Genomic DNA, 14,152 nt, shown 5'->3' with positions numbered 1-14,152 from the left:
AGCATCTGCAGCTTTGTTGGGCAGTCTGTACCAGTGTGTCATCACTGTCTGCGTTAAAATTTCACCCCTAACATCTAATCTAACCTGATTATAATTTCCCTTTAAGTCTAAGAAGGCTGCAGTGTGATGTTGCCCGAGCCTTACCTTCTTCAGGCTGAACAAGCCCACCTGCCTTAGCCTTTCTTTGTAGGAGAGGTGCTCCAGCCCTCTGATCATCTTTGTGGCCCTCCTCTGGACCCACTCCAACAGTTCCAAATGATTACACTAGATTGGAATATGTATTTAACTATAACCTGCCTCGAGTCCAAGGCAGCAGCACTGCATCAGCAATGGTCTTCTCAGCTCTGGTGCTTGGCTATCATTACCTCTAATTTTTCCAGGAACCCACCATATTTATACTTGAAGCCCAAGTCCAGCATTCCTCAGCCTGAGTGTACTGATGAAGAAAAGTGGGGAATTTGGAGCATATAACAAATTACCGATCTCTGTGAAGTATTGACTGCACTTCTGAGTGCAGTCTGAAATATGCACACAGCATATTTCTGTTCTTAATCCACCAGTTTCTGCTCTCTGTCCTGACACCACCCACAATGACAGATCAGATTGAAAGAGTCCCAATGGCCAAAGCTCCAATTCCACAGTTATCTATTTCTATTCTTAATGGAAAATGTAGACCTTTTCACCACATACAGTTTGAAGAAACTGAATGGATATTTTGTTTTTCAGGTAATTTGCTATGGATATCTTTAAAGTAACAGTGGTTAACTTTGTGTTATTCTAGAGACATTCTAGTTGGGTGATTATTGTTGGAGATGTGTCAGCAAATAGTACTAAAATGGTAAAAACTTTCCAGGAAAGATACTCTCATGTTGCTCCATTTACATCCTCAGTCTGATGCTGGGGATCTGAGTCAAAATATTCCTCATCTTTGTTTCACTGCAAGATATATATTAATTTCTCATGTTCCCTGCAGGGAGAACAAGGAGAAAAGGGTGAGGAAGGCTTTCCTGGAAAAGCTGGCCCTAAGGTAAGGAATTTTGTTTCTAAATTTGCTGCAGCCACTGAGTCATTCAAGGTGTGATTTTAGAAGGCCTTGTACTGAAGTCAGGAGTGTAAGGATCCTCTAAGGCTGGAAATATAAGAGGATGAGCAGATGTGGCTCAGTGCCTTCACTGTTCGTTGCATTCCAAGGTACAAAACCCTGTTTGATGCTCCTTTCTCTAGCCTGTGTATATAGGAAGATGACCTGGACCTTGCACTGGGTCTCTATGGCCAGGGATCTCAAGCCATCGAAGAAGACAATTTCAGTGTCTTACAGAAAGTGGGTAGAATTACATGAGCTAGGACAGTGGAAGACACAGTTTACTGAAGAGGAAGCATTCTTTCAAAAAAGTTGGGTCCTTGCAATGCTAACTTTGTGCTTTTGCTTTTCTAGGGTGAACCAGGAGGCCGTGGCCAACCTGGTGAACAGGTGAGCAGAAAAAATCGTGCTAGCAACAACACCTACCTATCAGAGCAATGCAAAGTGATCACATGTAGTAACAAAGCCATTTGCCAGTAACTCCCTTTACCAAGGAAAGTGCAAGTCAGCAGATAAAGCTCACGGTTGCACAAAGTAAGGTTCCAGATCAAATATGCAAATATTTTGTCTGTATCTCAGAAAATTCAGTCGTCTTGTTTCTGATAGATAAGGAAGAAAAGGAAGGCAGAGTGGCATAGAAATGATTGTTTTTTCTTCACATTAAACCAGTGTGCTGGTGATGGTTCTGGATGATTATGTTCTTTTTTATGTGATGCAAAGGGCAATGCAGTCATTTCTGGATCATAAATGCATGCTAAGAAATAACTCTGCGTGACTATCAGAACTTACACAGTAATCTTAATGTATTAAGATTTAAGTTTCAGCAAATAACAGCAAGGAAGCAGGGAAACATCCTGGGATTTCCTAAAGCATACAGCTGTCTGGAGTCCAGACATACCAGCTATTTTCATGTTGTCATCTGCACACCAACTTTTCAACTCAGTAATAAAATCTGTAGAAAGAGATATCTATATAAGATAGTCTTATATCTTTGGCATACGTCTTTGGATACTGGGTTACAAAGTATAAGTCAGCAATGGAAGAGTCTCAGAGCCTCAGTCATCTCTCACTTCTACCATTCTAAATCCAGACTTCTATAAAGATGAAAGAAGAGAATGGTCCCATACTCCCATGTTGTTGTTTGTAATGAAACTGAACACACACTCTCTATGCCACCAAGTGGAGTAGGAGCACAGGATGAAAGAGAAGTTTCACACCGAAGACTTTTATAAATTTTGCTAGTTTCTCCTTACGCAAACAATTTTAGGAACTGCTCATATTTTTTTCCATATTCAATAGGGCTTTTTAGAATTTTAATCCCACTTTCTAAAACACCTCTTTCTCTATAGTGTGATATTCTCCACACATTACATCAGTGTTCTCTTTTCTGTCATCTCAGTTATAAATTAAAATATTGAATAGTAAGTATAGACCATTAGAGGACTTCATCTCTTTCTGAATCTGGAAAGAAACAGCTAGTAACAGATTTGTGAATGTAGGTTTTTGTTTTTATTCTTTTTTTTTAATCAATTCTACACTACCCTCCAGAGAACCTTCTTGTACGTTGTGTTTCTGTACTTTGCTAATGAGCACATCATGTTGTCTTGTGTCAGATGTCTTACTACTGTCAAGGTACATCACAAAAATGCTTCCTTCTTGTCTGCTTAGTTATCCCATCAAGGGAAGAAATTGGGTGGATTTGATATGATGAGTTTTTAACAGATCTGTGTTGGCAGCTTTATCTTACATTCCTGTCTTTGAGCTCATAGAATCATAGAACCCTTAGAGTTGGAAGGGACCTCTAAAGGGCATGTAGTCCAACTCCCCTGCAATGAACATGGACATGCACAGCTAGATCAGGTTGCCCAGGGCCTTATCCAGGCTCGCCTTGAAAGTCTCCAGGGATGGGGCATCAGATCAGCAACATCTCTGGGCAACCTCTGCCATTGCCTCACCAACCTCACCGTAAAAGACTTTTTCCTTATATCCAATCTAAACGTACCCTCTTTAAGCTTGAAGACATTTCTCTTTGTTCTGTCATCACAGACTTTGCTAAAGAGTCTGTCCCCTTCTTTCCTGTAGCTCCCCTTTAGATACTGAAAGGCTGCTATCAAATCACCTCTTCTCCAGGCTGAACAGCCCCAGCTCTCTCAGCCTGTCCTCGTAGGAGAGGTGTTTCATCACTTGGATCATTTTTGTGGTCCTCCTTTGAACATGCTCCAACAGGTCCATGTCACTCCTATAGTGAGGACACCACATTAGGATGCAGGTGAGGTCTTACCAGCACAGAGTAGAGGGGCAGGATCATATTCCTCGACCTGCTGGCCACGTTTCTTTTGATGCAGTCCAGGACAGAGCTGGCCTTCTAGATTGCAAGGGCACATTGCTGGTTCATGTCCAGCTTTGCATCCAGCTTTGTACCCCCAGGACTTTTTCAGGAGGACTGCACTCAATCCTTTCATACCCCAGCTTGTATTGGTTATGAGGGTTGCCTCGACCCAGGTGCAACATCTTGCACTTGGATTTGTTGAACCTTATGAGGTTCACCTGGGCTCACTGTTAAAGCCTGTCTAGGTCCTTCTGGATGACATCCTGTGCCACTGGTGTATCACCTGCTCCCCAGAGCTTGATGTCATCAGCAAACTTGCTGAGGGTGCACTCAACCCCACTGTCAATGTCATTAAAGAGTGTCAGTCCCAGTACTGAGCCCTGGGGGACACCACTCGTCACCAACTCATCCTGCTTATATCCCAGGCTGTGTGCATTGGTATAAAGGCACTTCAGCTGGGCTTTCCATCTCACTGCTTTTATATAGGATCTAGGATCCCTAGAACAGCAGCATCCCCAGCATCCCCAGCATCCCCCTGCCCTAATCCATCCCTTTCTACTTCACCATCTTTGCCCATTAGTTTTGGTACAAGCCCTCGAACAACCCTCTCAACCGCAGCGGCCCTCGTTTTGTTCCCATCCCCCTTCATACATAGTTTAAAATCTTTCAATGAGTCCCACCAGTTTCTCGTCTAAGATCCTCTTACCTCTTGGAAACAGGCTACTTCTATCTGCAGCCATCATGCCAGGTGCCGAGTAAATTGCCCCTCCAAATCCTTCTTTTTTCCCTCTTTAGCTTTATGGCCTATGTTCATCTTTCTTACAATCTCTGGGATCTCATCATCACCAAGGATACTGCAGCGGCTCTCAAAAAGCATCACTCTGTCATGTTGTCAAATGTCACCGTATTTCAAACTTCATTAAACACCATCATGATGTTCCCAGCTATTCTCAGTTAGCAAAATATCTTCTTCCTGACCTGATTTCTCTGCATTCATTGCATCATTGATAATGTTTAGACTCTTGCCATAAAGAGTTAATCTTTTTAAATTCGAGATTAGCAATTCTTAGTTCATATTCATACACCACATATTGCAGTTGGGTTCTGTCCATGACTGAAATTGTTTGAGATATTGCGCTGCAAATGTGGGTAGCAAGGTAATGATATATGGTGCACGATGTGACTATTTTCAAGTGACAATCTGATTGAGCCTGGAGCTAAATTTGAGAATTACAGTTATATTTATAACAGACCACATAACACAGAGATTACAATTACTCCAGAGAGTAGAAATTAAAAAATGAAGGTGAAACAGAAACTAATACAAACATGAGATGCATTGAGAAAATTCTAGACTTGCTTATCAAGTAACATCTTTTCTGTTCAGATTAACAGTATTGTGTTTGCCATGCTAGACTATACCAGATCCTTAATGATGAAAATAACAGTTAGATTTATTTTTTTTTTTTGTTTGCTTGCTTGGTGCTATTATGGAACAGTTCAAAGAAAATATATCCTAAATTTTATGATATCACTTATCAGTACAAAGAGAAAAGAAAAAAAAAAAGAAAAAGAAAATAGGCTTTAGCTGCTGTTTTAAGTAATGATTCCCCTAGAAAAAGAAATTATCTGATAATTAAATGAGATCCTGTTCTCTCTCTCAGCAAGCTGCATGTAGAATCAATCATATGCAAAAAATAGGGCAAGTTCTGGCCTACAGTATAGCCTACATATATCATGGTGTAACTAGGTATCAAGAAGAAACCATCTGCAGACATTATGCTTAACAATTCACCATCTAGTATCAGCCATTAGACAGCCACATCGGGGCTTCATCCTTCCTAGTGTAAGAACACTGGCTAGATTAATCTACCCTGAGAGTCAGACTTGATGTACTTTTAATCTGACATGAATGAGTGAAGAGTTGACCCACCAGTCTTCTCTTTCATTCTTAATTGCATTTGAAACTAATAAAGTTATTTAATAGAAGCCATGCTTGATGAACCTTCCTGGATTTCATGCATGATTTTCTCTCACTTTCAGGGTGAAGTGGGTCTTCCTGGTCTTCAAGGTTTACCTGGGCTGAGAGGAGAAAAAGGAGACCAGGTGAATCTTTGAGCCATAGCTTGATTTTATTTGTCCATTTGGTGCCAGGAGGACTTATCTCAAATGTCCCTAGATAATATTTTCTCTCGGTGATCTTGTTGTGATGAACAGTTGATTGACATCTAGGAAGACCACCAAGTAGCCCTTCCAAGAAGGTACTTCATTGCCTCGTGACCATAGCTAATTGCAGCAGAGATGTTAATGAATTATGTCTATCTTGAACACAGAAGATTTTGACTGTGTCATACTTCTAGTTAGGCAGTAGAAGAGGCACAGGACCCTTTAGGCCTCACTTTCAAATGTGTCTGCATGACTTAAGAACATTAAAAAAATAAAAACTACTAAAATCCCAAATTTCTCTTGTCACTAAGTGCTGGAGAACATTCCAGATGGTTGGATTTTTATCTAATGGCTTAATTTCCACCCAGGTCCTGGCCAGCAGGTCCTGGCCAGCTGCAGACCTTCACAGGCACCTACACACTGGAAAGTAGTTGGACATGGCAGTAAATTTACCTGTGGTCAGTGAGGCCATTAGTTCTGATAGCTTACTATGTGCTTGAATGTGAACAAGAAAGATTTACAATCAACTGAAGTTTTCCTGTTTAATTTGCTATATTATATTTACATCAAAGTATAGGATATATATATAGAGAGAGAATATATTCTCTCTATGTATGAAATCATATAAATGTAGGTCAGCTTTCTCCTATTTTAATACTGAATATATACATTTGTGTATGCACTTTGAGGAATATTTACATCATCCTTGTTAAGCATCTCCCATTCAGGCCACCAGGTTTCCTGAGTGATTAAAAAGGTAGGCGGATGACTCAGAAATTTTTCAGTATAAACAAATTGGTAGAATGAGTGACCTCTATTAGTCTTAAGTGTATTCTGCTTCTCTTGTTCAACTGGAAAATTCGGAGCTTTGTTACTGCATCAGTCAACAAGACCTATGTGCAAATTGATTCAGGATTGGTGCTTTTCTTTCCATGAGATTGGTTACTATTATTTGGCTTTTGAAATGAGTGTGAATTTTGTGAAGCCATTTCAAATATATTATTTACCCTTTTAATTGCTTACACTTCATCCTGGAAGACAGATGAGGTCAACTGCAAGTGTAAAATGAAACTGATTAAATAAAATCAAATTGTCCTACCTTCCTTTTCCTGTTTTTAGGGAGGAAAGGGAAAAGATGGTCTTCCAGGACTGAAAGGGGAAAGGGGAGAAAAGGTGAGTCATTAAATAAGCATGCTCCTCTTTATAGAATCATAGAATCACAGAATGGTTTGGTTTGCAAGGGATCTTTAAGATTATCTAGTTCCCTCCTTCTACAAGCAGGGACACTTCCCTCTAGACCAGGTTGCTCAAAGCCCCATCAAGCCTGGCCTTGAGTGCTTCCAGGGAGGGCACATTCACAGCCTCACTGGACAACCTTTCCAGTGTCTCACCACCCTCACAGTAAAGAATTTCTTCCTGGTATCTAGTTTAATTCTACCCTCTACCAGTTTAAAACTATTTCCCCTTGTACTGTTACTACCTGCCATTATATAAGAAAAAAGAAAAGGGCTTAGAGACAAGAGATAGAGGAGATAATCTTATGTGGATTAGCAGTTTTGGAGTCTCGGAGATAATCCTTACAAAGATGTAGCAGAAGAAACTGTGTGTGTGAGAGATACAACCATGTATTCAATAACACAAGAAATGGTAAGCCGTTGATGGAATGTAAGGTCAGTTTCTTTAATTCAGAGAAGATTTTTCTTTGTTCTAACAGTGGCTGATAGAAACAAGCCTGAAATCAAAGAACATTTCTGTGCCTGCCAACAGTGTGATAGGATAGTAAGGAATGGTCTATGCTTCTGTCATCATAGCATTGCTATGGTTAAAATAGGAGGACTAGAAAGAGATGATGTTTACCAAATCTTTGCTAAAGTGAAACTGAAGCATTGACCTTGCAGATGCGCGTGACTTGGCATGGTTATCTCAGCCATAGGGAAATAGGTACGTCCTTATTTTTCTTCTTAGGATACAGCAGCTCTCAGTTCAATAGCGAATTTGACCATCTGTGGCAGTGGCACTTCTATTATGGGTGGTCAAATGACATTTCCAATGAAGCACGTGAAGCTTCTGTCTCTGGGAGGTTAACTAGTGTTTTTCATAGATGTTGGCTTTCAATTATCAGGGGGCCTAAAGTTGTCCATGGAGCACAGCCAGAAGGAAGACCAATGACAGCTAAGATACTTGGACTACGATTCTCATGAGATACTCCAGCAACCTTATAGATTTTGACTCAAAAATTAGGGGGATAATTGGAATGAGGAAGTTATATTTTTGATGAAAAATACAGGATTTTTTCAATATGCAAAAGAAGATTTTGTAAGTATATGTAGTAGGAGAGTGTCTGCTCCTTTAAGGGTACCCGGTCAAGGAACTTCTTCAGTGCAACCAGGGGTAATAAGGGAGGCAGGGTTGGGAACCAAGACACTTCAGTCACACTAATGGAGAAGAACTTAAGAAAACGTAGCAGTGTCTGTTCCAGCAGGGTTATGTGACTGATGACTTTGAAGCTGGGAGACAATGACCAGAAGCATCTCCCATTCTTACTAACTGGTGGGCTATCACACTGCATGTGCCACTTACAGAAAAATTAACCTGAACTTTCCAACTGAGAAGATTGACAGGGCTGTGGGGAGGGAACTACAGAGTTCAAACCCATATGGTCTCAAACCCATACAGGGGAAAGGAGGAACAGGAGGAACCAAAAGGAGTGATTAGGTAGAAGTGGATTGCTATGAATGGAGTGGATGCCAGGTATGGTATGGGGAAGACATTTCCAGTTTGTGATGACAGCTGCTGAGGTGCTGAAATATCCTATAACTTTCAGGCTGGATAACAGGAAAATGTCTTCTCAGAGAATAGTAAGGCATTGGACCAGGCTGCCCAGGGAGGTGGCTGAGTCACCGTCCCTGAGGGTTTTCAGGAAACCTGTAGATGTGGCACTTATGGGCATAGTTTAATGGACATGATGGTTGGGCTGGGTTGAGCTAAATTTTCATAGTGGTCTTTTCCAACCTTAATGATTCTATGATGTTCTCTGCCACTGGTATGGGAATGTTGTGTACTCCTGCCATCTACTAGGATGAGACTGGTGTGAGTGAGGTAAGGATGGGGCTTTGCACCACTGGATAGAGCAGGACCACATGTTACAGTCCATGGGCCTGGTGCTGGCTACTGGGAGGACCATGTCTGTATCTTCCTCAAAGCTGGTGTGCATGGGGTGCGCATGTTTATTTGTTAGCAAACCAAGCTGGACCAATTGGCAAATGATGGAAGCCTTGGGCCTTGGCCAGCGTATCAGGCAAGTGGTGAGTCCGTATTGATCCGCCTAGGGGACTTGTGAATGTGGTGTGCATGGAAAGGGGAAGGCGGAGGCCATGTCCCCCAGACTGGGTCCACAGATGCTGAGGTGGGCCCTAATAGCCACTTAGGAAAGACCCAAATGTAGTGGCTTTACTTTTACCCCTTTTAACAGTTTTAGCTATGCTAAAATTGATGCTTTCCTATCAAGAACTCTGACAGGCTTCACCAAAATGCAAATTAATCTCTATGCCAATTCTACAGTTGCCCTTGGGTTATATTTCATCTGACAATGTTGTATCTTCTAAATGATAAATGTTGACTTTTATTTTCTACCTTTTATATTCTTCTCTCTCTAGGGTGACACAGGTTCCCCTGGCCCACCAGGCACACCTGGAACAGTAAGTAAGATGTTGTGCTGCAAAAACAGTCTAGGCATCATCATATTTCTGCCACACAAGTGCCTCAGAAACAAAGCTTTACAAGATCTGTGCCTCTCTGCTGAAACATTAGGACTCATTTACTCTCAGGCCATCTCTTTTGGTTTGAAAGAAGCTCTATGAAGTTGCACTAGTCTTCTGTACAATTTTTAGAGGTTAAGCACTTTTCTGTTTCTTCGCAAACAGCTCTTTTCTGTGCATTTGTTTCATGATAGCACTTAAATTGAACTTCTGATACATTTAGCAGCTATAGGAACTGATGATGAATATCATCAGGGTGAAGATGAAGAGCATGTTTGTACTAATTTTCTACGTGATTTAGATTTTCCCACCTGAAACCTCGTGGTAGAACTGATTCACTAGGAGAAGATATCAATGAACAACAGCTTTTCTCTTGTGGTGAACAATTCCTCTCCTTCCAAGAAGAGCAGTAGGCTTCACTTCTCACTGACAGTAACTTATGGGTTGGAAGAGGAGCGCTGTAGCCTTTGCTGCATGCAGTGCCATGCTGTGCTGAAAGCCCAGAAAGACTTTCTCCTAACAGAAATTATAGGTATTAGGGTTCAGAACTGGATCTAGCACAGAAACAAACAAACCACATAAAAACATCAACTTATTGTTTCTTAAATGAGCCTGAACAATTCCTTTCAGATGCACGAGTGTGATTACTATGGAATTTTAACTCCAGGCACTCAGTGAACCTCACAGTTCTCTCCAGCAAAATCTGAGTAAGCAGCTTGGAGCAAGCACTAGGAACAGGCTTCTCATTGCAACAGAAAGGCTAATCCCTGTTACAGATCCTCTGAGAAGTGTCAAATACCCACTTTTCAGCTTTACTCACCACAGCTGGTTGCAGCTGCCTCATTCACAGATCATGAGGAGAATTTTAATCAGGATCTGCTAGAGAGAATCCAGTGGCTGCAAACTTTCATACAGCAGTGGAGGAGGTATTATAATTTCTTCCTTGCGATCAGCTGGACCTCATTAATCTGTGACCAGGGGTACTTAATACGATCATGTGAGAAGATTGTCATTGAGAATAAGCCTGTCTAGATCAAAAGCTTGGAAAATAAAGCTTATAAATACAATATCCCAAGGATAGGTGTAAAAAATATGCCTGACAGCTCAACCAGTGTTTGTGGGGAAAATTAATTTCCATTTCATCTGTAAGAATAGCCAGTAGTTTCAGCATATTCTCATTTCTTCAAGGACTTCTTTTTGTCCAGATTTTGTCAGTTTTGATAATAGATGTTGCCTCTCTGTACTAATTGCAATCCTTTTATATTTGGCCATTTCTTCAGGATGACCACTGTCATAAGACAACCAGTTATGCTGAGGTGTCTTATAAGTGGTAAAAAACATTGAGCTGAGCCTTGGAGTTAGAAAGTTTAATGATACTGAAGATGTTACAGTGAGTTGCTTATATTCCTTGTAACCCACTAATGGTTACATGGAATGCATTGTCTATAATGACAAGGAGAATACATAAGTTTTTGCATTTCCAGGAAAATAGACAGTACTTCTTTTAATACTTCGGTTTCTTTTCCAGACAGCCTTCTTCACCCCACACCCTAGGATTCCTGTAAGTAATGTCTCTAATAAAGATGGCCTCTAGCTTGTTGTTTCTAATGTCTGTTAGAGTACCTTGGTAATTCCAGTGTTATTTAAATGCTTTTATTAGGAGGTCAGTTTGGATCTGGTTCTGTGCAACATCACCATGTTAACCAGCAGTGATGAGAAGCCCACAGCTGCCCTGATTATACCAGCATCTAAACCAGCTTCTACTAAGACACAGCTGTATGCTGTCCACTGTTTAAATGAGGAATGTATTGTAGAGTACATAATGGGAATTAACTGGCATTACTTAAGATCATACCTTTGGTATGTGGATAAGCTTGTTAAGGACCAAGAGGCTTTAGGGCATGTAAATGGCAGAAGTAGGCTGCAAACGTGGCATTAAAAAAGAAAGTGCATAACAAGTTCTTCAAAGATGGAGGAAATGGGAATGTGAGGTAGTGCTGGAATTGGTGACAATTTCTTTGATCCTCTCTTCACCTTAGCTCATAGATTGCTGCTATATATACAAAGGAAATAAGGCTTCAGGGGAGACCTTACCACTCTCTACAACTATCTGAAAAGAGGATGTAGCAAGGTGGGGGTTGGCCTCTTCTCCCAGGTAACTGGTAACAGGATGAGAGGTAATGGCCTTAAGTTGCACCAGAGGAAGTTCAGACTGGATATGAGGAAAAAATTATTCTCTGAAAGAGTGGTGAGGTATTGGAACAGGTTGCCCAGGGAAGTGATGGAGTCATCATCCCTGGAGGTGTTCAAAAAACACGACACTGAGGGACACGGTTAATGAGCAAGGTGCTGATGGGTTGATGGTTGGACTAAATGATCTTAGTGGTTCTTTCCAACCTTAATGATTCTGTGAAATATGCAGAATAATGACAACTTACATGGTCTTTGTAATGCTGCAGTCACAGGAGTTTTCTCTTTAGTTTTGAGTGCATTGCTCTTGTAAATGAGCTGCAAGACTGTGAAGACTGAAAGGCCTCAAGTGTGTCAGCAGGTCAGATCACTGGGATTTCTCTATGTGCAAGTTAATGGTAATGGTATTTACCATTGCACAGAACTGCATATAGCATTGCAAATTTAGAGAGGAGAAAGGGAGTTTACGGGAGTTTAAGGTGTCAGAAGGTGGTGATATGCCTTAGGAGGTTGTCATTGATTATGTTCTAGAGGCTGCAGCACTAGCAGGGTGCTGAAAATTGTCATGCAATCTCCAAATACTTGCCACTGCTTTCCACTGATTATGTTGTGTATAAAAACAGACACTGACTTACATATACAGAGATAAAAAAAAGCATTGTGAATAACAGACAGCACCTCCATTACTCTGTTTCCTTATTATTAGCTTAAATAAATTTTACTTAAAACATACCACAGTAATTGTCAGAAACAGGAAACCTCTCATCAAGTGACTCTGAGCTCTTCCTTGCCAATCACCACAGCTCAGCTGTGTGCTTTTGGTGCAGCTTGTGCTGTGGGCTCCGCTGAAATTTGATGACCCAGCAGAGCAGTAGAGAGGTTTCTGCCATACATATTCAGACCAGCGAATTCAGAGCCTTCAATACTTCTTGGAGATAAGGTGTGTGAGAATCACAGTGAAGGTCAGGTATTATGGTTAGAAAGGAGCAAAACAGGAGATGGCTCCTCACTTTGCCTTCCACCTCCCGCTGCAGCTGGTTACTGCTGAGTCCCACTGTGTTTCCTTTCCTCTAAATGGCACAAAAATGATGAATGCATTAATTGAGACTACAGGAGGACACTGCCAAGAGAGGAGGTCAGGAAGGCTGTGAGCACAGATCTTGCCCAGCTTGGTAGCAGCTGTTAGTTGTCACCATTGCATTTCTGTTCATTGAGCTGTAGGAAAGAAGTAGGTGGCAGCTGATTAAGTCCAGCTGCCAGGGGCAGAGGTGTCTGCAATATGCAGCACCGGTGGGAAGACTTAATGGTCTCTGTGGGCAGTTACGGATTCGGCAAATTTGGGAAGGACTTACAGGTAGGATAGGAAATCAAAGGATTGTGGCTGTGCAAAGACATCAGTCTGGAATTTTGCCAATTTTTCATTGACCTGCAAGTCAAATGTAGGAAAAATGAGAATATTTTAAAAAATCCTCTTTTTACCTCTTGAGTTGCTTCTTCTTTTTTGCAATCTTGTTCTCCCTAATAACACATATCCTTATTTCCATTTAGTAATACCATCCTTATCTACAGATTTATTACCATATGCCTGTGCCTTTTTGCTCTTCTCTCTTACACAAAACAAATTCCAGACACAACTGAGCAGGTTTGTGACAAAGGATCTCAGTACTTCATGCGGTTGCACTATTTTTCAGGGGGCCAGTAGATGGCATCAGGGACTGCCTGATTGGAAGTTGGTCTCACCGGGTGCTGGCTGTAAAGTGAAATTCTTCAAATTGTTTCTTACAAAGCATAATATTTATTCATAATGCATAATAAAAACAGACATAAGCAGTATTTATGCTATTACTTTTATTTTGTCTGATAGAGAACCATTTGCAAACAAACTTTGGATTCCCAGGTGTTGCAGAAATGATCGGCAAATAGCAGATGTGAATAAAATACAGACTGACTTGCTCGTGGGTTCTGCATTTCTACTGATCATTATTCTTCGTGTGTCTGCTGGGGGAGCTTAATTTGCTGCTGTTCTTCCTGGTTTTTGATTGCATAATTGAAACACCTCATATGATAAATAATAAATAAATGATGATTGCTATTGCCTGAATACATATGATCTTACAAGTGAACAAACGTGGGTATGCAAGTAGCATCAGGTTTTCTCTGGCTAGTTTCATTATTGTGCTGTTCCATTCAATTTATAGAAAGCAGAAATATGGACTTACTGATTATTATTATAGAACTCAACATAGAGCTGATGAACACCTGTCTGAAAGCATCTTTAATGAGGAAGAACAAGGATAAATTACTCCTAGTAGTTATTAATGGTAGTGCATGATAAAGTGAATTGGCATTGCAGGAGGGAGGGTAAGTTGCACAAATGTGTGAAATTATTGGCAGAACTAAAGATTTGGAAAAGCTGTGTAATACACATCTCAGGAAGTGCTCAAGATTCCTTCAGTCTTAAAGGTGAAATAACAATCTGTTTGTATGTAAGATGCTTTCCATGCTGTAGGATAGCTTTAGGCTTTTGGTCTTACAGAGAGGCAATGCAATGCAGTGGCCCTGGTGCTTTTGCTGTTGGATGTGTCACCTGGCCTATTAATACAGTGGAACAGAACTGATCAAATTTCA

General features: G+C 40.9%; 1 protein-coding gene across 1 annotated transcript in view; it reads left to right on the top strand.

Annotated features, from left to right (window-relative positions):
• The window catches only part of COL22A1 (collagen type XXII alpha 1 chain), a 136,868-nt gene that overhangs the window by 35,813 nt on the left and 86,903 nt on the right, over positions 1-14,152 (top strand). The window contains exons 17-22 of the mRNA XM_010709391.1: positions 974-1,027; positions 1,436-1,471; positions 5,454-5,516; positions 6,696-6,749; positions 9,233-9,274; positions 10,863-10,895. Of these exons, the coding sequence (XP_010707693.1) occupies positions 974-1,027; positions 1,436-1,471; positions 5,454-5,516; positions 6,696-6,749; positions 9,233-9,274; positions 10,863-10,895 (282 nt within the window). The remainder of the gene's footprint in view (positions 1-973; positions 1,028-1,435; positions 1,472-5,453; positions 5,517-6,695; positions 6,750-9,232; positions 9,275-10,862; positions 10,896-14,152) is intronic.

The sequence above is a fragment of the Meleagris gallopavo genome, chromosome 3, assembly GCF_000146605.3.
Source record: "Meleagris gallopavo isolate NT-WF06-2002-E0010 breed Aviagen turkey brand Nicholas breeding stock chromosome 3, Turkey_5.1, whole genome shotgun sequence".
Lineage (NCBI taxonomy): Eukaryota > Metazoa > Chordata > Aves > Galliformes > Phasianidae > Meleagris > Meleagris gallopavo.
Note: the sequence above shows the minus strand (reverse complement) of the source record. Positions and strands in the feature narration are given on the sequence as shown.